At 37.9% G+C, this 24757-nt stretch overlaps 1 protein-coding gene across 2 annotated transcripts; it reads right to left on the bottom strand.

Moving 5' to 3' along the window:
- Positions 1 to 710: 710 nt before the first annotated feature.
- On the bottom strand, positions 711 to 2723 carry cep15 (centrosomal protein 15). 2 transcript variants are annotated; one of them, XM_062986945.1, is made up of 4 exons: positions 2490 to 2723; positions 1347 to 1488; positions 1138 to 1206; positions 711 to 1026 (listed from the first exon to the last, which is right to left on the bottom strand). In XM_062986945.1, the coding sequence occupies exons 1-4, from the start codon at positions 2540 to 2542 to the stop codon at positions 847 to 849; spliced, it is 444 nt and encodes a 147-aa protein (XP_062843015.1). In that variant the 5' UTR covers positions 2543 to 2723; the 3' UTR covers positions 711 to 846. The 2 variants fall into 2 exon arrangements, with proteins under 2 accessions (XP_062843015.1, XP_062843016.1); XM_062986946.1 differs by having other exon boundaries at positions 1347 to 1470.
- Between the last annotated feature and the right edge of the window lie 22034 nt (positions 2724 to 24757).

The following is a 24757-nucleotide window of genomic DNA, read 5'->3' as shown; positions in this document are numbered from 1 at the left end:
CACAGAAAGGACCCGGACCGCCCCACCTGGAGATCGAACCCAGGACCTTCTTGCTGTGAGGCGACAGCCCTACCCACTTAGCCACTGTGCCGCCCCAAACATTTTAAAGTAAATTTTAAAGTATACTTTGGGTTGGGTCATCCAGCTATGCAAAAAGATAATAAGATAATAAAAACCTTAAAAGAAGACTAATGACATTTAAAAAGCAGAATAAATCTGTATTTTTGTACCAGTGGGCTGTAATTAATAATATTTATAATTAAAAATAATATTTAATAAATAAATAATATTTAGCTTAAATGAGGAGGGACCATATAATGAGGAGGGCAGTTGTAGCCTAGCAGTTAAGGTACTGGACTAATAATCAGAAGGTCACTGGTTCAAGCCTCACCACTGCCAGGTTGCTGCTGTTGGGCCCTTGAGCAAGGCCCTTAACCCTCAATTGCTTGGACTGTATACAGTCACACTACTGAAAGTCGCTTTGGATAAAGGCGTCTGCTAAATGCCGAAAATGTAAATGTATAAGAGGCAGGTTGTGCTGCCACCTTGTGGAAATACTACTGTAGTGCAATTCAATAGTGCAAGTGCAAGTGCAAGTTCAATATTACTTTTCAAAATTTTGACCTTTACTTTGTGCACAAAGACAGTCAGGCTAGAATAGGAAAGGCTTTCCTTAAAGAGTTGAAGAAATCTCTAATTTATTTTCCATAATTGATTTCATATAGTTTATAAATGTATTTCATTAATGTTGTTGCACAAAAACAGGTTGAAGTTGATTGTTCTTCACACAGCTCGTCTGAAATGCTTGTTTGACCATCCAAAAGGCCCAAAAAGCTTTAAATGACATCAGACAGGAGATCTGGCTTTAGGCTGGGACGACCTGCTCCCGGTTCGTCCAGGCGAGGTTTGCTTCGTACTATTCTGTCCTTCATGTGGACTCGCGTCACTCACCGGCGCCGGACCCTTACCTAACAAGTAGCTCTCCCATTCTGGCAGCTTCTGCTCCACTGATGCCCAATATTGAGTCTAATGGAGACAATATTCATAAAGATGTCTTTATAAGTTGGACAAATCATCAATGTATTGAAGCTCAAGACGTTTTAAATGAATTATTCTGAGGATAATGAGACCTGATACCTGCAGGCTGAGAACATCAGGATGCAGGAGTGGTCGGGTCCGAAGGCGATCTTTCAATTTCTGACAATCCTTAAATAAAAGAGAGAACAAACCCAGTGCATGTAACAACAGTTAAAATAATTAAGAACCAGCATCAACTCACACTGAAAAGTAAAGACTATGTAACTTTAGCTTACTGACATTAAATATGTTGCAAAATTCACAAGTACCTCCAGTATTTTGGCATTTCTTTCACGTGCAGTTTGAGACATGTTGGCTTGCTGCTTTTTTTTGGCTTTCTGCTGTTTATAGCAATTCTCCATCTGTTGCAGTAAAACAGCTCTCTTTCCCAAACTGCAGGACAGGAACATGCTGATACAGTCAGGACATGACTCACGTCAACTCTGCTTTAGCCAACAACTATCAACAACTAGCAAGAAAGTGAACTGGAGCAAAACAACAAACAACCGTCCCTCTAATTTCCTCTAATACATTTTAAAAAGAATGTAAGTCATGCTGACACAGTTCACACGCATTTATATGTATTAAGTAATCAAATCTTATATTGTGCAATAAAAGTCTGATTTTCTTTTTCTTTTTTTTGCTCTAAACACCCAACAAGACCTGTCGTTTTGGAGATTTTCTTACCCAGTCATCTAGCCATCACAATGTGGCCCTTTTTAAAGTTTCCTGCTGTCAACACATTAACTTTAAGAATGAATGTTTCCTTCCTGCCAATATCTGAAAGGATGAGAGTTTGAATCCCAGCTCTGCCATGCAGCCACTTAACCCTGTCTGCTCCAAGGGTGCCGTACAATGGCCGACCCTGCGCTCTGACCCCAGCTTCCAACCAAGCTGGGATATGCGAAGAGAGAATTTCGTCTGTATGTGTATATATGACAAATAAAGGCATTCTATTTTATTCTATCCCATCCCATTGGCAGGTGCCATTGCTAGTTAACCAATGTTGCTCATTTTGTCATGTGCCATATGCAATTGCTCTTTTTTTATTGCTGAGCTGGACCATATACATTTAAAGTAAGGTTGAACAGTAAGGTTAGTTTATGCACTGTTTTTGAATTGCGTTTTAGTGTAAACACTAAACAAGAAAGGTGGCTGTATATATCTGTATATGTATTTAGGTACAGTTGTAAGTATTTAATCTGTTTTTAAACCATCAGTCAACCTCCACTTTTGGTTAGGGTAGGGAGTCGACTCCAAAAAGAGTCGACTCTCCGATGCCAGGCGTTGGGAATCGACTCCTAGTATCGAATCCGGGGGGAAAGACAAATCGAATTTGGAGTCGGGTGAAAGATTTGTAGAATTAAACAGCTCTGCTACGGTGTCCCTGTATTCATGTTAAAATAACTTACATTTCTTCATGTTTCTTGTTGAGTTGAACTTCATCATGAGCACTGGATGCCATTTCCCTTTAAAAATAAATCTAAACGCGTATTTGTTTACCTTCGTTGGCCTGCATCTTAGTCTAGATACTAAATCACTGAGAGAGAATATGAGTAATATGAATTAAAACAATTTAAACGACCTAAGTGTCAAAAGAATGGCCACATTTGTACACTTCATCGTGGCAGAACTGCCAAATCCAACGTGTGTATTTGAATGTGCTCGAAATCACCCTGTATTCCCTACATAATGCACTATTTGGAAAGTTGTGTTCATTCTAAATCATATCTAAAACACACTGTTAGATACACAGTGCCCTCTTTGCATCACAGAATGTACAGGAGGAAGTTACTGCGCACAGTAGAGAGCTCAATAGGACGCTGAGCACCTATAATGTGCAATGAAGTATCTAGGGAATAGGGATCAATGTGCAATTTAGGACACGGCCCTTAAAGACATGTTGGTGACCATGGAAACACAATTCCAGAGTTTTTATTGGCTAAAACTTGATCATGTGGCCAAAACACTGAGCAATGCCCGTTGTGATTCGTTAACGGGCGCCATCTGCTGGTTAAAAATCATATAAACCTTTATGTGAGATTGTGTTCTATTTATTTATTTATTTATTTATTTATTAGGATATTAACGTCATGTTTTACACACTTTGGTTACATTCATGATAGAAACGGTATTTACTCATTACACAAGGTTCATCAGTTTTACTCTCAAACACAGTAATAGACAATTTTGTATCTCCAGTTCACCTCACTTGCACTTCTTTGGACTGTGGGAGAAAACCGGAGCTGCCGGAGGAAACATCATAGGAACTAGGAATCATACTAGTAACACTGAACTGTGTTCATGGTGGCTTAGTGGGTAGCACTGTTGCCTCACAGCAAGAAGGTCCTGTTCCGGGTCCTTTCTGTGCGGAGTTTGCATGTTCTCCCCGTGTCCGCATGGGATTCCTCCGGGCGCTCCGGTTTCCTCCCACAGTCCAAAAACATGCCACCAGGCTAATTGGAAACACTGAATTGTCCTATAGATACCTAGCCGCTAGATGCACAAACCAGTGCATGGTAGTGCCGGTCCCAAGCCTGGATGAATAGGGAGGGTCGTGTCAGGAAGGGCATCTGGCGTAAAAACTGTGCCAAATCCCGCCGGCGACCCCTAACGGGAAGAAGCCGGAAATGCCGACCCCGTAATCGAAAAATGGGACAAAGGCTGAGGAACAAGAAGAAGAAGTTAGGGATAACAAAGATTTTTCATAGTCTACAGTTTATACTATAGTTGAATGATTTAGGGACCTGAATAATGTGTTGGTAAAAGACAAGGCCAAAAACATAGAGGTACCTCTCAATGCATGTGACCTTCGATTCCTCGGATGACCCTACAATCAAACCTGCATGCTTCTGTGATGGATATCACCACATGTGTTCGAGGATGTTGTCAACATACAGAGTTTGTCACTGAATACACAAGTAAAAACTAGACTGCACCAGGCACAGCAGAAAGCCATTTGTTAAGATTTCTCTAAGCTCAAGCTCACCCGATCTAAGTCAACCTTAGTCAATGTGTTCTTCAGGCTGACAATCACCCTAAACAGCGTAAATTGAAAAGGAAACAACTGTCATGGTGGGTGGGTGTATTAGTACTAATGGCATGGTTAACCTACACAACCATACATAAATGATCATGTTTAATTCAATATGATAACACCAAAGCCACATTCTACATGTTACAACAGCATGGCTGTCAGTAAAAAGTGTAAATAATTATCAGTAACATGATGATAAACGTGCTCCTGTCCCAACTGTTTTGCAACGTGTTGTGAAAAATCGAGCATGCTTTATAGTGAATATTTACATTTATTACAGCATTTCTTCACTGTTTATGCCATTTATCACCAGCAGATGGCAGAATACAATTTTCTTTCTTTCTTGGTGGGTCGAAATGGAGTCTTTTCATGTGTCTTTTCTAATTGTTTATAAATATAATATTTATAGAGCATAATAGGACAAGCAACAACAGGTGGTGTGATCCATCTTAAACCAAACTGACCAAACTGATATATTTTTTTCCATTAATTGGAACACCCAGAGTTCTTCATTTCACTTGAATCATGGCATTGTATCAACATTCACCATATATTCTTCTACTACTACTTCTACTACTACTACTACTACTACTACTACTACTACTACTACTACTACTAATAATAATAATAATAATAATAATAATAATAAAAAGAAGAGGAAGAAGAAGAAATGATTTCATTATAAAAACCACCTAAACTCCTAATGATAACCTTTCCAGAAGAGTGTAGGCTGCAATACCTTACAAACTTGTAAGTCTCTCAGTTTAAACCACCTGAAGGCAATTTCGAAAATCTCACAATGTATTAGGTTTATTAACTGCTCTGTTTAAAAACGGCAGGCATTCGTGTATTAAAGTAAACACATCCATCACATAGGAAATAATCTAATAAGTGACTAATGCCCAACAGGAGAGGAGTGTCATTTTAATACATGCATCAGTAGGTTTATCCTGATACAGTTGGCAGGCCGGGGGGTGTTATATTTTATCCTCAGTGTGATGTGAAAACTCATTACACCTTTAAATAATACACACCCATGGAGATAGTAAATATAGCATTATAATGTAGTGTATAAATCATAGAAGCTTTAATCAAAAGTGGAATAATCACTCTTCCCTGTCTTATCATAGCTAGTTTATAAACAGTTCTGTCCTTAAAATGCTGTATTATTACTGTGTTCACTAGATCACAAGTATATGGACACCCTTTCTAAATATTGATTTCATAAATGCTATCAACACTCATGAGTAGAGGAGTGGAGGATACACACAGAGCAAAGCGTGACTTTAAATTCAGCTTTCGGGAGAAATTCACCGCTGGCTGGTGTAAAAGAAGCAGCCTACGACTGCACATGTCAGACGGGGTGTGGGTGCTAGTTTATGATCCTCCTCAGCCAGTGAACAATAAAATGTACATTTTTATTATACTGACTAAAAACAAAATCTTTAGTACTTTCCAAACAAGTAAACACAAAGAAGGAAATGTAGTCTGAAAGTAATTTGTTGGGATGTTGGGATCAACCCACAGGAAACATAACTGTTACTTTCCCTTACATTCATATGAAGTTCACAGTATTATGTTGAGTCAAAACTACTTGTAACATATTTGGAATGTTGTAGGGTTGTGTATTTGCCAGGTTTTTCTGTTCTGAGCTCTGGTAAAGGCACCTTTATACTACAGTAAGTTCTGTAGATAAAGGTCACACTGCAGTGTGTGTGAATACAGATGCAAGTCTGAATGTGCATGTATGTGCCTGAAAGCTGTACTGAAAAAGCTCGTCTTTCAGCAGATCCCGGGGGCCGTTCTGCACAATGCACACTTTGAAGAAAGATAAAACACTTGAAAAGCACAAATATGACATTGGTGATGACATTTGGATTGACCCACCTGGGCTGAGGATTGATAACCCGTCCGACACTGGAGAGCCGAACAGAATAGCCGTCTGCTTAATAGATTCATGTACCAATACTGACTCAGAACATCTACTAGGATAGAGATTTCTGTTTCTATCTGTTAAAAAGTGTTCAGTGCCTTTATTTATCCTCAGTACCCACCTAACTCTGATCAGGGTAGCAGTGTGTCCTGAGCGTACCGTGGAATATACCCTTTAGCATAAAAGTAAATAGTTGTTAATACATTCAAAATTGTACTTTGACTCAGATCCTCAGGTCATCCTAATTATTGATGCAGTGGGTCCTGAGCCTATTCTGAAAACACACAAGGTGAAATTACACCCTGGTTAGGAACGGTCACATCTACAGGTCTCACACATTTATCCATCCCCTTACACTTATTTAGGTATTAGTTTTGGATGGTCAGGTCACTTACTTAAAGGTGTGCAGGCAGCAAAGCAGACATTACATTTTCGGCATGTAGGAGACGCTTTTATCCAAAGCGACTTACAGTACTGTGACAGCGTACAGCCTAAGCAATTGAGGGTTAAGAGCCTTGCTCAGGCGCCCAACAGTGACAACCTGACAGTGGTGGGGCTTGAACCAGCGACCTTTCGATTACCAGTCCATCGTGGTGGGCACTGAGCCTATACTGAAAACACTAGATTCATGACATTCATCTAGAAACAGTTTGGAATAGTCAGTCCACCTACTGAATGTGCAGGCAGCAAAAGAAAGCATACTTCTGTTATTTTCTATATGTATTCATTAATTTACTCATCTTCATCCTGATCATAGCTGTGGTGGGTCCTGAGCCTATCCAGGAAACACTGGGTCCATGTAATTTACCTAGAAGCAGTGTGATGAATGTTATATTCACTAAATCTGATTATCTAATAATGATTTACAGTAAAACAAACATTTTCATTTCATAAATACAGAATTTGTTTAGGCTTTATTTTCTGGAATGTACAGAGTGAGTTCTGTGTACTTCCTGGATGGAGGGGTGGGACACAATTGCTGGTTTGCACTTTGTACTTCCTGTCTCTGATGGGCCTGGCTCCTCGGCACTTCCTGCCTGGTAGGGTGGAGGGCGTGCGGTGACCTTGCCTCTCATGTTTTTCCTGCTGCTTTGTCCCAGCGAAGCATTTCTTAGATGGAGAACACATTGCACAGCCAGGTGGAGGAGAGGAAACACACACGATGACACGAAAGGAGCTGCCCAGATACAGACAGCTGCAAAAAATGACTCACTTATATATTATAAAACAGGTAGTGTGGGTGATGCGTAGGACCAGGATTCTAGAAGGTCTAGAGGGTTTTAACATCATCTTTTGTCACTCTAAGTAAGAAGTGGAAGCAGGCTGGGAATAATTTGGGTCAGATTTAATCAATGAAACACCAAAACTGGTCCTCTGTACATTAGCTTAGAGGCTATTATGCAAACAAGTGTTGTGTTTTCTACCCAACCTTTGCAAAAGATCAACGTTTTTTGTAGTTTGTAAGTGATGATGAGTGCAGTCAAACTAGCCTTATTTATATGGGTACAGAGAAGTCACCAACCTGTACCTTTCCAAACAATGTCCATTTAGTTCAAATTGCAACATGTGGACTCTGATTGACTCTGAGTAAAAAAATTAATGAGTGAGTAAAAAAATTAATATTCATTCAAATTCAAATACACAACACAGTACAGTGTGCAAAACGTATTGAGGCTGTCCACATACTTTTGTTTGTTTGTGTATGTATGTGTGTGTGTGAGTGTGTATAAATATATATATATAAATATAGATTTATTGGCTAATATACACTGATTGAGCGTTTTGTAAGGAACCCCTGGAAACATACTGGATTGCCCAGTTATTGGCCATTTTATGATACGCTTACTATATAGATACAATTACTGACTGTACTTTATCTGTTGCTCTGTACACATGGTCACTATCTCATCCATCAACTTACAGGGTTCCTAATAACGCTGCTGCACCTGATACACTCATACTAGAGCAACACACACTACCATTGCAGTGCTGCAGCACTGAAAACGGTCTACCTAAACTTCATCTTTCACTGAGGGTCCTATAAGGGTCTCTTTTGATTAATGGCTGGGGTGAAGAGGGTTGACAGTCCGTACTTGTATACGCACATCAATATGTGCATTAATATGGTAGGTATAGGTGTTCCTAATAAAATGCTAGGTACACACTCCTGAAATGCAGTGAATATCACTCCGGTTCTCTTTTTTCTCTCTCAGCATGTGGACTGTGGAATTTGGGGAAGTGGGATATATCCTTCCTCCCCGCTGAAGCTGTGTAAGGGTGGGACAGTTATTGTGATTGCTGCAGTGTAGCCTGTTTATTACACTACAAACGAACACTGTACTATACAGCATAGAGCTAAACCAGAGAGAATGGTTAGCATATTCTTCATTTTTTAATTATTTGTACTTTAGTATTGACAACTTATTACTTATTACATTAATGTATAAAAAAGATGAAGAATAAAGAAAGCTCCAGTAATTATTGTTAATTATTTGATGTAGATACTGAACCATTCAATTTTCTTCATTATAATACTGATTTTAAAATGTTTTACTTTCTAAAACATGCAGAAGGTGGATTGGCTATTCTGTATTGCCCCTAGGTCTGAGCACATAAATACTCTGCTATTCTATCCTAGATTTATTCCTTCCTGTGCTCAGTATCCAGGTTGCTTCTGACCCATCACAATGATTATTTTATTTAGGCCTCGTTCTGCATGCACATGCTCATATAATGTGGCTTTATAGACACTGAGGGCATTTGCTTGACTGGCCTGCCTGAAGTCCAGATCTGTCTTCTATTGAAAATGTATAGCACATCATGCAGAAATAACCAGACATCTGCAACCACAGACAGCTTCACAAGCAAGAATGGGTTTCCAAATGATTTGAGTGTGTTGCAGTGTCAATTTGTCAATAATTACTAAAAACAATGAAGTTGGTCAGTAAAACATTGTAAATATTTTCTTTGTGAACGAATCATAAGTTCTAGTTGTGAAACAGGGTTTGTAATATGTGTGTAGATATTTTATTGGTTGCCCTGTGATGGACTTGCGACCAGTCTGTCCTTTTGCCCCGTGAATTGTACCCACCGTGACCCTGAATCAGATAAAGCAGTGGTAAAACAGACAACGAATGAATTAAGGAATATTTTATTGGATGAGCAAGCAAAATACCTACTTATGTCATTTCTGGCTGAAACTAATATAACTAATATATAAGTGCAATAAAAGAACATGTTACTAAGTGTGATGCGCTTTGTTAATCCTCTTCACCAGTGCGATACACCACTCCTAATGAAGTGAACCGACTCGCTGAAGTGCATGTGGGCTTTTATGCTCAGCTTTAATGATGAGACTGGGGTTAATCATTCTGCACTTACTCCCAGTCTAATTGCCCCGACTCAGAAGTGTGTTTTTACGTTTCTTGTAACTAGATCATGGCTGATGAAAGGGCGCGTTTGGTTTCCCATTAAGTGCTAGAACACTTTATAATGCTCATTAGTTAGTTATAAGGTGATAAAAGCATTAGTAATCCAGAGACGTATTGTATGGTTTTACTAGTGTCATCATTTATTAGCGCCTTGTGTGTAATCACGCGTTCGTCCCAGTCAATTCAGTCAATAAGGGCTGTAGTTGGTTAATGATTACAACCCTGATGTTATAGATGTAGTGTCTTTAAAACAGCTCTCTAATTAAAAACTCTAAAAGTAGCTAATAATAAATGAGGGCAAGCTGGAAGATTTGAATATTGGGTAAATGTAAACCCCATTTTCAGAAAATTTGGGACATTTAGTAAAATGCAGTAAATCTGTGATTTCTTAATTCTCTTGAACCTTTATTTTACTGTACAATAAATGACTTTTAATGATTTGGCTGCTATTTTAATGCTTTTAATTCTTTGCTTTTTTATTATTTATTTATCGAGCTGCCTTTGTAATAGATATTACAATTCAAGGCAAGCCTTTTTTCAAATACCTTTCAAACCTTGGTTCAAGCTTCTATCCATGCACGTCTACTTATTGCTTATAATTATAATACTTATCTCATTTGAATTGTTATAACAAGGTCACACTCTAGTTTACTCTCAGCTTGCCATGCTTATGTATAAACACAGCAGAGTGCCATCTTTCATATAATTTCTATCAGTTTAAGCGTCCAGAATTCCCTTTGCTCTGCCATTAACACCGTAAAATGAAATACAGAGACTCACCTGTATCACCTGGGAGGCTGCAAACAAATCAAGTCGATGTGGAGGCTTCCCATGCGCCCATCATGTATTCATTGGCACCAAGGTATGATGAGGCCTTGATTAAAAGCAATTCTTCCAGCAACAGACATTTCATTTTACCCAATCTTTTTTTTTTTTTTTTAGGTTAAAAGGGTGGCTTTATACCAATCAATCAGGTGATGGATGGCTGCTATTGTTCTGGCGTAAATAAACCTCAGTGTTAACACATAAGCTCTGCAGCAGTAGGTTGGATTTCTGCCTTAATAATGCTGGCGCACGTCCCTGTCGCACCGCGTTGGCCTAAATGATTGCTTATTCTGACACACGCCTGCTTGTAGCACTAACAGCCCTAAACGCAGGAAATTAAACGCTCCGCTGAGGTAATAAGGCGTAGAAATCCAGATGCTGGTGGGAAACGAGTAAACTCTTTCTATATCACTTTAGCTAGGAGAAGAAGCAGCATCGTTGCCAGATATTGCATTATTTAAAAGCACAGCATCTGTATTGCTAATGACAAAGCTGTATATTTTATAAGGAAATGAGAAACAGGGATTTGTTCTTCTGTAGTACTGCAAGAAAATGAATCTGAAACTGCTTGATGTTTGTTAAGGGCTGTCTTTTTTGGAAGGGGGGTGATTTTGCCTCTGAGTTTTTCAAATTCAGGAATTCCCTATTTAAAAAAACAAGCATTCCTTTATATCATTTCACTTCTATTATGAGGTTCTGAAATACCTACCTATTAATATTGCTTATTTAAATTTAGTTACACACATTCGCACACTACTGCATTCCTACTGTAGTACAAATAACCAACAGTCTAACTCTAACCTTTATAAGGTAGTATGGTTTACTACCAAGTGCAGTCAAAACAGCATTCTATTTCCTTGATTTATTTTTTATTGCCAGTACAGAGGAGTTCCACTCCTGTCAATCAAAAAAACAAAACAAAGTCTAAGGTTACTTATAACAACTACTTCCAGCACGCTAGTGTGTTATGTCACAAAGCATAAGTCATCTCACATGATGAATGTTCAGCTGACAAATCTGCAGCAATTATGTCAACATGGATCATTTCTCACTCATGTTTACACATTGGGAAATCCATGTCACAAAAGGCCACACCTATTCTGAGAGCAAAAGGCGTTCTATTAGATATTAATATGTCATTCCTAATAAAGTGTCTGATGAGTTTGATAGGTGTTAAAACCTTGGCCATACTGTGTGGTAATTATGCAAAATAAAAAAAAGATTCATGCATGTACTTGTGGTAAAAGTCTTTGGATTAATGGACTGTCATTAGCCTTGTGCATCAAAATAAATCATAAATATAACCCGTAGCAAGTGTTGTTTTGCAAATCTTAAGTATGTCTTCACAAGCATCCAGCTAATGAGCCATTTAGGCACATGTTCGGGGCCGGGCGAGGTTAATTTCCCTTAGCAGCCTTATGGCATAGGACTTTGGTCTAAGCAAAACAAATGCATCATCCAAGTCCTCCTCAGAAATAGTCATTAATGACGAGCCTTCACACTCCATTTACAAGTAGATAGCAGAGATACAATGATATTATAGCAAATGACACTTCAAGCAGCAATTATTTCCTGCCTGTCTGTTCTACCTCAGCTTCCTGCTCAGATACCCATCACATCCACTAAGCTTGTACGTGCCGAGCCCAGATTTAGGTCTGAGCAGGAAGGACAGCTACAATGGTTTATTGCTGAGCTGTGAATTTCTCAGTGGGTGACATCAATATCACAGCGTCGGCATATGAAGTCATAAAAACAGCAATAACGGAGGCAGCAGTTTAAGTTTGTAGGCTCTGTGGAGAAAAAAAAAGCTGTGAAATATGGTAGCGCTTTGTAATATTTACAGACGTTACACCATTCTGGTTGTAGTCGTTCATCACTGTCTCACAACGATTAATGTCAATCTGAACCCGACTGCTAGACAAAGCCTGGCCTCAGAAATGCCTACATGCAGGGCTTAGTTTGAAGAAAGTGCACAAATCTTCGTTTTTCTGAGACCCCCCTTTCACATCCTTTTGTATTCATGTTGAAATGCAACATGACTTAAGGTGTATATTTTTCATTTATTCATTTTAAAAGCACAGATGAATTATATGTACACATATACAGAATTAAGCAGTTGCTTGTATCCACACCAGCTTACAGCTGGTGATAGAAAGTTCACTGCATCATTGTGGGCCAAATCTAAATCACAAAGCAGCAAAAAGCTGATTATTTATTGTAGTACGTGTATTCTATGAGGAAGGCAATATAAATAAAAGCTGATTATTTACACACATGCTATTAATCACAGCCCAGGGGAAATATTCAATGTTTCACACTTGCCTCAATGGGTTACAAAAACAATTTGAACTCTATTACTTTTAAACCTGACTTAAGATGTCTTATTTGATTTATGTGGCAGTTTTAATGCCGCTAACACTCGGGTTAACCTCAAACCTCCAAAAATTGATTTGCTTGTTTATGTGTGTGTGGGTGTATGTTCAAGTAAACATTTTAGTACCTACATATTAAATAACATCTTTGTACTTCACGGCAGCTAACGGACTGATGTACAGTTAGAGGGAAAAAAGTGTAAAATACCTGTTTTGTCTACCATGTTTGTCAAACTTTTATGGAAAGTGTTGTGGAATCAGTAAAACTATGTACATGTCCCAACTTTTTTGGAACGTGATGCAGATATTAAATTCTCATGAACTGTATATGTACCAGGGTGGCACGCTGGCTCGGTGGGTAGCACTGTCACCTCACAGCAAGAAGGTCCTGGGTTCGATCCCCAGGCGGGGCGGTCCGGGTCCTTTCTGTGCGGAGTTTGCATGTTCTCCCCGTGTCTGCGTGGGTTTCCTCCGGGATCTCTGGTTTCCTCCCGCAGTCCAAAAACATGCAGTCAGGTTAATTGGAAACCCTGAATTGCCCTATAGGTGAATGGGTGTGTATGTGTGTGTATGTGTGTCTGCCCCGCAATGGACTGGCGCCCTGTGCAGGGTGTTATTGTGTGCCTTGAGCCTATTGAAAAGCTGGGATTGGATAAGCAGTTAAGAAAGTGAGTGAGTGAGTGTTTTTATTAACTTTTTTTTCTGCCCCTTTTTTGATCATTTATAAAGCAGCTGGAGTGAATGCTTTGCACTGTAGAACAAGGTGCAGACTGTAGCTATACAGCTACACCAAAAGATAATAATAAAATGAAATGAAAGGATCATATCTGAACAAAATCCTCACATTATTGTGTGTGTACTGAAACCATTAAACCCGCCTGTAAGGCTGCACGTTACATTGAGCAAGAAACGTCGGTTTTCACAGTGGGGTAACACCAGCACACCAGTGTGATTTTATGACTCCCATTATGTGTTTGCGCGCACTCAGGGGGGCGCATAGGATATAAAAACATGCAAACCATCCTCAGGGTACCGACCACTGATTTCCTGTTATTCAGCCTGTATCTCTGAACATGAGCACCATACAGTAAAGTGTTTTGCTTCGGCTGCTTTATTTTTCCACATTCTTTCCTTTTTTGGTACGTGACTGAACATGGTAATATTAATGCACCAATGCATTTTTCATTACACCTCTGTCTAAGGGTCAGATTTGGAGGTTAAAACATGCACGGCAGGGATCGATGAGCAGAATCTGCATCATGTCATAGCAGTACTACAGTGAAGTAGGTTATTTTTCATTTATCAATAAATGACTTGCACAAGCCAGCGGGAAATGAGAACGGCTTTAATAGCACTGCAGAGCAGCTGTGAGATGTCTGACAGAGATACTACACCTTTAATGAAGTGCTGAGCTGGGAGACCACCAGAGCTGCAGTAGCCACATGTTGGAACACGATCTTCCTTTTGGCATTCATTTGATCATAAATGGATCCAAAGAGACAAAGGCTTATGCTGTAATAATGCACAACAATAGTGAGCCAGGCTCAAGACGTAGGCGTTTATATTAAAGTACTTACTAGCTTTTGTCCTTTATGAAAGTGCTTATCTTATATTTGTTCAAATATTAACAGTATTTGGTTGGAAATGAAAAGTAAACAGTGGACATACAGGAGGTGGTCAAAGTAGCAGAAAAGATAACAATATATTCAGTTCGAAGAGGTAATTAAAAATATCTATAATGAATGTTTTGTAGAAAAATATGCAAACATTTTTTCATTTTTTTCAAGTATGTACCAGGTGGAGATTGGAACTGAGTAATGAAGTTTGATATTGCTTAAATCAGGTGGCTGGGATGGCCAATGAATGAGCTAATTAATTTTAAATATTAAATCCCTTTTTCAATCACATTTCAGTATGTATAGAAGTAAAATCTCTAGGAAAGTTAGAAAACTTTGCAAAGCAATTATTGGACTGAAGAACTGCCATCACATTCGAGCACATTTTCTCTATATTATTTTATTACCATTGAATATTTGATGCCATTGCATTTTAATGTTGCTTTCTGCAGTCTGTAATCACTTGGAGAGCCGTTCTCTCCGATGCAATTTGAAATACATAATTTATTCATTTCTTTTAATGGCATGGTCGTGTTTGGTAGAGGATATGGGTGAAAGGGTAAACATTTTAGACATTGTCATAGTTATACTGTGGCTGCGTATGATCCGAGTGCTGATTTTACAATCATGTGAAATGGTGCTGAAACGCAAAGTGGGAACATTATGAGAATAATGCACATTTTCAGTCTTACACATGGAAATTTAGAAATACAATTTGGTGATGTAGTAGGTAATGCCGATTAACCATATGGCATGGGCTTTTAGATTCATCATTACTGATTATGATTGACTACTGCTGCTGACTTCATTTTGTTAATTTGAACAAGCAGTCTTATCCCTAATGAGGATTTAAGATGCCACACCATAGAGATAAATGACATTTTTCTTTCTACAACTCCAGATTAATATTACAATTTGCTGTATGTTAATTTTTGACTCAGCCCATTTGTCAGTATGTGTTTTACAATAAGAAATGGCAAAACAAATGCAAAATGTATTGTCGTCCTATGGACACCTAACCATAAGTTATTTGGCCATCACATTTGGCAGCTGTAACAGCCCTCCCTCCTCTGAAAGGGGTTTCCACACAAAAGTAGTGTGTTGGTAAAAATGTAGTTAAAAGAGCATTTGTGAGGTCAAGTTCTGATGCTGGACAAAAAGGCCTGGCTTGCAATTGACATTCCAGTTTATCCTGAAGGTGTTCTATTGGTGTAAGGTCAGGGCTCAATGCAGGCCACTGGAGTTGATATGTTGGAACAGGAAAGGACCTTCCCAAAGTGGTATCACATAGCTTTGAGCATACATATTATATTGTATACACTGTAAACTTAAGATAAGTGTCTACATCCTGTCAGCTTGTTAGTGTATATGTCTCTTACAATGAATGTTTTTGAGTTCAGCTGTACATTTTTATTTCTAACTGGATATTATTACTATAATTGTTATGTTTTTTTACATATTTTGACTTATGACCATATCATAAAAATAATACATGTAAAATGTTATTTTTAACCTTAAAATCAATTACCGGTCACACTTTTAGCATGATAATTTGGAGGTTACAGTTCCATAATGTCATTAAGTGTTGAGAGACAAACTTGAGCTTCACATTTGTCCATCATTTTTAGCTCCATCACAGCAGTGCTGCTTCTCCTCCTTCACTAATTCATTTACGTTTCATATAAGCTAATTCATTTAGATCCATCAGAGCTGTTTAAATTGATTTGGCAAATATTAAAAGATTGTGGTTGATGTGGTGAAAACTGTTTGGCAAATTCAATCAGGCACACAGGACTGGGGGGTGATGATGTAATTGAATAGTAGTTGAGCTGGAAAAGTGAAATGGGTTGTAATTAGGCTTGATTTGCTGTTCTGCCGTGGGCTTCAGTCAGAATGTTTGTGACGTGAGAGTTGTCCTGCTGGGCTTAAATGAAACAAATAGGAGGATAGTATAAAATGATAAAACAAAAAGCAATCTATATAAAATATCATAAATGCAAAAACATATTTTTGGTGTTTATGATTTTAAATATACGTTTATTCCAATTTTAATGCCTGCAACACAATCAACAAAAGTCAGAACAGTAATATATTTACAACTGTGTCATCTTTTCTATTTACAGCACTTAATTAATAATTGTAATAATTAGTAATAGTAATTATTTGGGCAAAAAGAGAGCAATTGATCCAGTTTTAAAAATTGGATTGCGGTGGCACGATGGCTAAGTGGGTAGCACTGTCGCCTCACAACAAGAAGGTCCTGGGTTCGATCCCCAGATGGGGCTGTCCAGGTCCTTTCTTTGTGGAGTTTGAATGTTCTCCCGTGTCCACGGGTTTCCTCCGGGTGCTCTGGCTTCCTCCCACAGTCCAAATACGTGCAAGTGAGGTGAATTGGAGACACTGAATTGTCCAAGACTGTGTTCGATATAACCTTGTGAACTGATGAGCCTTGTGTAATGAGTAACTACCATTCCTGTCATGAATGTAACCAAAGTGTAAAACACGACATTAAAATAATAAACAAACAAACAAAAATTGAATTGTATTTTCTTATTAATTATTGTTTTCTTATTTTGAGCCACACGTTCAACGAGATGCAGGTCTGGACTGCACACAGACCAGTATAGCACCCACAAATATTGAATTGTATTATGTATTTAATACAACTGATTTTAAGTGCATGTGACCAGTGTCCAGAGCAAAATGTGATGTCCACATAATATTTACCATATAGTGTATGCATAGTGTAACAGAAGAGGGAAAACTGCAGAAGTTTTGCAACAAACAACATTCCTTAATAGGTGGCCAAGGAGATGACGAGCCACATTTTAAACCTCGGCTTTATTGTATGCTGCTCCTAGTCTTGGGAACAATACAGCGCTAAGATAAATGATGTAATAAAGACAAGCTTCCTTTTAATGTCTTTTTATGTCCAGCTTTGTTCTTTAATAAGAGAGATGAGTGGGAGTGACTCAACAGGAGCTGTAGGGCTTTTGGTATGACTGGGTAGTTTAGCAAGAGTGAGAAGCCAGACTTGTATATGTGTTCACTATGCGGCCTGAACACTGGACTTAGAATGGGTCATACTGAAACTACATTTCCAAAAGTTTGTACAGTTCATCAAGTATGTGTTACAGTTGCAACAACAGCTCACTTGTAAGCTACAAAGTGAAGTACCAAGTGATGAAGAGCAGATGTGCATATGTTCCTATGGGCTTCCCTCTCAACTGAGGAAGGTGGCAAAGTGTACAGAGCAACAGATCTACTGTATGGTAGGTGTAGCTTATAAAATAATAAATGAATTTTCACATAAGACAGGTGTACCTTGGTGAATGTACCTAACCTTTACTGTGGCAGCAGAATTGTTGTGTTAACTGAAATGAAAAGAAATGGAAATAGAGGCCAGAAGATTTTTGCTGATGTGATCAGATCATGGACATAAAGGATGATGTGTCATTGTCCATTCATCCCTGACTCTCTCTTTCTCTCTCTCTTTTTCTTTTGTGTGTGTGTGTGGTGGAGGGCAGGGGGGCACGTATGGTTTTCAGGTGACTTCAGCAGTGCTTTACACTACAGACATGCACACAGGAGTAGATCATTGATGGCATGCTTCCTCAGAGAGAGACTCCAGCAGCATTTCAGAACCATGCATTAACCCTGAAGTCCCAGCTTGTAGCTCTGCAACAACACCCTCTATGGAAAAAAATATGCACCCTTAACTAAGCACTATATAGTTCCAAATAGGGCAGGTCATATACTGTATGTTAGCCAGTCGGTATATATTGTTATTCTTTTATATGCAATTCTGATTGCTGCACTCCAAATAAAAATTTGAAAAATGTCACACAAAGCTTCATTTTCACATCCAAATAAGTCACAGCCATGACACCTCAAACCAGCTTACTCACTGGTCCCAGTTGAGTCAGTTCTATCCCTGTCTCTTATAACTAATAAATACTAACCTGATGATTTTAAGGGTAATTTATCATTAAGGGTCATTTTGTGACATCCAGATGTGTGAGGATTAGGTTCATATAAGGCAACCAATACTCAAAATTAGGTAAATGTCAGCACCAGGTAGGAGTCGAAGCTAAAGCAGAGATGTTTAATACTTGAAGGACTTTAAATAAAGCTGTACTATCACAGTACACTTTTTAAAATGCCCTGTTAGAGCAACATAACAATTATAATCTATTTAAAAAATAAGAAATATTAATAATATATTTCAAAGCAAGGTTTAGTGACACTGCATGACTGTCAGTGTCATTGAATAAAGGTCATATAAATCTAAATAAAATGTCAAAACCGGCAGCTATCTGTGACTGTTACGTCCCACCGTTAAACAGGATTTACAAATCTGATTTCAGCAGTGAGAGAACAACACAGCTGATGCCTTAGACACTGAGCACCACCGAGACTCAGACAAGCTGTTCCGGTGTTAAACCGAGTCGTGGGAAAGGCAGACGATGTACTGCAGCATCTCAAGATCATGTGTACATATGATATTAAGCAGCATGCCTGTTTTTTATGTTTCGTCTCTGATAATAAATCATCTAGTTTTAGGCTTTAAAGACCTACAGGTACTTGACACTGTATGTGACCTATTCACGCTCACCTAAACCTTTCAAGAAAGCAGATAGCTACAGAAGCCATTAAGAGCTTGAAAAAAGATATATTTATAAACTTGGTATCTACATCCTCCCAGTTTCATTAGGCTGAAAGATGTGAAAACAGTCACAGGAAAAAGTCCGAGCACTTTTTTCACACAACCTATTGTTTCCCTCAGTAGCTACACGGCTTACAGCAACGATGCAGATTAGTGATTTACACCAAGTTAACTAATGTGATGGAAATTCCCTTTCTGTACTGAAATCAGATCCGTTTATACAGTGGGCTGGAAAAAGTATTTGCCCTCTTGTTTGTTGCCTTCGTTATTGCATATTTCATCTTCAAAACATGTAATATAACACATATTTTTATATGTTTAAACATTTTATTTTATTTGTTTAAGGAATAAAGGTATCCAGCATCCATATATCCATAAACATGAATTCTGACTATTAGTAGCCATTCAGATGTAACCTTGTTTTTGTATTCTGGATAATAGTCCTAAAGCATAAACCAATTAATCCTCAGCATCAGCTCACAGATAAATGACCTTGCATTTCCCTGAGGAATCTTCTGATACAGAGCAGAATTTTTATTTTCATTAATAACAGCATCCAATTTAGGTCCTGATGTAACTAAGCATCCTCACATCATCGCTTACTATGAAATGCTATGTTTGCTTCTTGCCAGACAAAATGAGACCCTTGTTGTGCAAAACTTTTACATTTTGAGGACCTTCCAGGTGCTGATGCCTCTCTAGATTATCAGTGGTTTCTTTCTTGCTACACTCCCCTGACTCCAAACCTGATCTAGGTATTTACAGTTCTTTAATTGTATTTCTGGGATCTTTTGTTGTTTCTGGATAAGTTACTGCTGCACACTTGGAGAAATTTTAGCAGGCCAGCTACTCCTGTTTAGAATCACTTTTAATGTAATAACTATGCAATAACACAGACAATTAGAGAAAGGTAATACTTTTTTACACCACTGCTAAACAGTGTTCAGGTATAAGAGCACGTGTTATTGAAAGTCTAATGGTAGTGTGAGTCTTAAAAACTTGTGCTTGTATTAGGATTATAAACAAAGCAGCAGTGGGATTTAAAATGAATTGGTGTAGAAAAGGGCAGCGAGTTAGCGAGCTGTACACCATTTCTCATAAGGGATGGCGCACCACAGAACACATAAATCTAGCAGAATTGTTTAAAGGCCACAGCGACTTTTTTTGTTCTGCTCCACATGAGCTTTAGTCTTACTCTAGCTATTATATTGCTATTGTTAGGGCAGGGTAATAAAGACTGGGTCATTTTGAATGAGAATATATTGTAATAATAACTATAAAGCTTATTAGCATTAGCTGTAGAACTGAATCCTGCAGCTACAGTTCCCTCTTGTATTAATTATCACTACTGAAATATTACATTTGCTTGCTTGTTAATATTGAAGTATAACATTGCTTCAGTACATTTAATTATTTTTTGTTGCCAACATTATTCATACAATGAAGCACCAGAAAAGCAAGCAGCACTGAGGCTTGTGTAGATCTAACACAGTCTACTGTATATAAATTCAAACAGAAAAAGCAAAACGTAACACAAAAACAATTTTATTTATTTATTCAAAATTTTATATTTAATTTCACACTTCTGAAAAAATACATTTCATATTTTTACTGTAGCAATAAACAGTCAAGCTTAATTCCAGCCCTGAAGAACAAAAACTGTTACTATTAAAGTCAAGCAACCACCTTAATGTTTCTACAGAAACACTATGCTATGAGCAAAGGAAATAGATTCAAAATAGCTGAATAGAAATGTTTAAATGTATCATCATAAAAAGAGTTACAAAATTCAAGGCTTTAGGACCACACTGCACCATTGCAAGAGCCATTATCTCCAAACAGAAACTTTAAATAGCATCAATTCATGATGCTACATCATGAAAGAGACAACGCAAAATTATGTTTATTGAAGGCTAGCAATGAGTTTAATCACAGCTAATTAGGAAGGGGCACATTATATTTTCCTACCAATATAAAGTCAAACATACATACTGAATATGAATATTTCAGACTATGTTTATGTGCAGGTAAAACGGAAATCCAAAGAGGAGTGGTAATACTGCACATTACCCATGGAAATATAAAAAACTGCATGTCTCAGCTGAATATTGCAGTTTGCTATAGACAAATATTACACATAAAAAGTGTGGACAGTCAGTCATTATGTACAGGCAACACAGTGCCTTGGGAAAAAAAGGATTCATACCCCAATTTTCTATTGTCAATGATTGTTGGGTTTGGGTTTTGTGTACATTTTAATTATTCCAGAAATTAAGAAAACCAAAAATGTTGGATCTATGAAAAAGTCCTATATTAGACCTCAGATCAATTTACAATTTTGTTAAATAATTTTTATCTAATTTCTCAACCTTTTTTGTCTAACAATTTAAAAATGGTCAACATTGAACCTTTAGTCACAGCCGTTGTCTTTTGAAACTCAGAGTCTGTGTTACTGAGGCCGTTCTTATAAATTATTATTAACATTAGCTGTAGTTTTATACTGAGCACTGGGGATGTGTTAAGTGCCTTTAAGATGGTCTTGTATCCCTCTCTCTCAGTGCTTTTAAAGATGACACACTATACCACACTGATTAAACTCATACAGAGATTTTTGTGAACAGAAAGAGAACACCATGGAAATTCCACTGACCAGATATTATTCGGGTTTTGGACCATACTCAATGGCAATGGTAGGGTAGTGTGTGTAGTAATGTTGTGAGTGTAAGGTAAAGAAAGAACAAACATTTAAATTTCTAATTAATTGTACACTTTGGGCTAAGGAAGCACTGAAGCAGAATCTACTCCAGCTGTAGACACTATCTTGTTGCAGTCCAGCACTAATGTATTGATTAGCTTCTGAAGCTCTGCTGGGAATAGAGTCTTTATTTGCTTTTTTGATGAAGTGCTGACTCTCTCTTTCACTCTGGGGAGCTGCACAAGGTGTGAATAGTGTTCCTGTGTTTGCGCCCTATTTGTGTGAGAGTGCTGACACTGGATTTCTTCCTATAAATACACTCATTCACTTTCTCAATTTTTCTCTCACTCGGTTTCTCCAGTGTATAGCACTTGAAATGAGGTGAGAATGTCAGATCAGGTCTGTAGATGCTGTAATATAGAAGGGGGAAAGTAAGAAATGGCAAGATAATTGCATACTGCCTTACTGGTAGTACAATTATAAGGCCAAAAATGTAATTAATTCATTTATTCATTTATCTTCAGTAGCTTTTTCATCCTAGTAAGGGTTGCAGCACTACCTAAACACTGGAGGACAAATAACTGGTATTAAAAGAGCATTTGTTATTGTGGCACGGATGGCAGGAGCTTCAGCCACAAATACTGCTATCTGTACATCAAAAGTACAGTACGTACCTGAATTCTTGATCTCTAATTAATTCTCTTTAATTATGCCATGGGGAATTTTGACTGGCATGCTTTGGGTCCACTTTACTGTTTACCTGATCAACATGATGGAACATGTCTAGAATGATGGAAGTTGCATCTTCTAGGAATACAATGTTTTAATATAAGAGGGCACAAGCTATAACTAAATGGTTTGATGAGTATGAAACCAAAAGTCATTGAGTCTTAACCCCAAATCTCCGAGGAAGGTTTTAGTCTAAAGAATTCTCAACCACCAACATCAAACAGCAGCTGAGGAAAATTGTTCCTATAGAACCAATGTCAAGGCACTTTAGAAGTCCTCTGGTGGCATTATTAGGTTTTCCCTTTCATTTGTCATCCTGAAATTGATGGTTGCAATAGTTTACGGCTTTTTTATGTCTTTTTAAATGTCTTTTAATAAGATAAATATCAGAGTAAATCATCAAATCTAAATGTGTCACCTGGTGAGGAACACATTAACACTGAATTGACCCTACCATCTGGTGACAATGGTGAGCAACAAATGAAAAATAATGTAATCTTACATCCCCTGCCTGTTGACTAAAAACAATTCTGCTGCTTTTAAAACCAGTCTTATCAAATATTAGGCAATGTGTCACTTCTGGGGTCTGGGAACAAGTTAGTTTCCTGTTTGGGTCAGTATAATGTGTGTCTGGTCTCTGACATGTTTTTCCTGATTCCTCACACATATGTTTGAGCCCAGGTGGAGAGAGCAAGTTACAGTCAAGGATATTTGTGTTTTTAGCCCAAAACATGTTTGTGTGATGTTTCTATTACATCTAGAGGCGTATTTCCCACAGCTCTATTCTTTCAGCTGGGCGCTTCAGGTCTTTTATTAGTTCTATAAACATGCACCTTGTTTTCTACGCCTGCTTCAGAAGAAAAAACATATTTGTGCAGTTTAAAGTATTCAGGGTCAAATTCAGTGCCTGAGTTTTCCATTTTCCACTAACAGCCACAAATGGCAGGGCTTAATGCCAGGCGTGGGTTATCTTTAGCCTGACTTGACAATTACACCAACAAAGAGGTGGTGCTGCAGCTGAAAATGGTCTAATGACACAATGCAAGCCCAACTGGTCTGTGTGGTAAACACTTTCTGAAGAGGTATTCGGTAAATTGATCTGTTTCTCTTCTATAATATATTTTTATTATATTTTATATTTGATATCCCTACTGGTAGCATATACAGTTGAAATCAGACGTATCCTGTACACACAATCATAATGAACATGTATTTAATGGCATTTTTAGAATTCAAGTAATTTCTGCAACTGTTCTTTTTCTATGGGTGAATAATTAGAATACAGGGAACACATCTGCTTCTGTTATGTGCATGGCCTTCTTTTCCCTTTTATTGATTATGATTGACTAGAGCTAATGATTTGATTGACTAGATCTAAGCCCATATAAATAGAACTAGTTTAACTGGTCTCTTTGCTGGAGTCATATAAGGGGCTTAAGGCCAGTAGTAAAAAAAAAAACCCATGTTTTTCATAGATAAAAAGCTGCTTGAACATGGTCGACACTCTTCACAGTCAAGCAAGCTTTTTTGTCACGTTTTGGCCATATATGATACACGATTTATACACATACTGTATAAGGTACACAATTTGTAAACCCAATAATACAGACAGTGCTTCATTTCTGACATCTGCTAAAGTTATTGCTAGTATTGCTTACATTGTTGAAGTTCAATATTCTGGATTTCCCCACTGAGAAATTCAATTACGGAACTGTCCATGGTACAGGTAGTTAATATATCCAGTTATATTTAGTTACTGCAACACTAAAATATATGAAAAATATTAAAGTCTGAACATTAGAATTCAAGCGTATCCACAGATATTACAACTTAAAGGGAAAAACAAGTTTCAGAACAAAACAACTTTAATATGTCTTGGCATACAATCTCTAGGATTATGCAAAAAGGGTGAATTGGCTTTTATCTGAAATATATTCTCTTGGTTGGTGTTTTGCACCAGAGCCCAGACACAGCTCATTTGGAAATGTACACCACTTAGCACATATTTATCCAACCTTAATAATGCTCTGTAATAGGACAGGATACTGCACCTCTACACAGGTAAGGCAGTCGATGAACTCACTATCTAACATTTAGTTTATGGATGATTTACTTTCATGTTCTTCACTGGCTTCACACTGTTCTTAAATCTGACCTTTCACTAGTTTTAAAGGACATAGAGTAAAACACACAGACAGATGGTGTTTCTAAGTAAAAAAAACTGGCAAAAGGTAAAGCTGTATGAAGTCTCAGAGCACAAAAGTTAAAAAAGTGTCCCATGACTTTTACCCCCCAATGTTAAAATGCTAAATCTGTAATATGTGCTGCCAGAGTGAAGACCTGTGTATCTGACAGCTCTTCTCTGGTGGCATTAAG

This window comes from Trichomycterus rosablanca, chromosome 24 (assembly GCF_030014385.1).
Source record: "Trichomycterus rosablanca isolate fTriRos1 chromosome 24, fTriRos1.hap1, whole genome shotgun sequence".
NCBI lineage: Eukaryota > Metazoa > Chordata > Actinopteri > Siluriformes > Trichomycteridae > Trichomycterus > Trichomycterus rosablanca.
This window is presented reverse-complemented; position numbering and strand designations above follow the sequence as displayed.

Coding starts and splice junctions, on each gene's coding strand:
- cep15 (XM_062986945.1), bottom strand. CDS start 2,542: ATGGCATCCAGTGCTCATGATGAAGTTCAACTCAACAAGAAACATGAA. Junction 1,207..1,346: donor GAAATGCCAAAATACTGGAG/GTACTTGTGAAT, acceptor CTTTTATTTAAG/GATTGTCAGAAATTGAAAGA. Junction 1,027..1,137: donor CTGATGTTCTCAGCCTGCAG/GTATCAGGTCTC, acceptor TGTCTCCATTAG/ACTCAATATTGGGCATCAGT.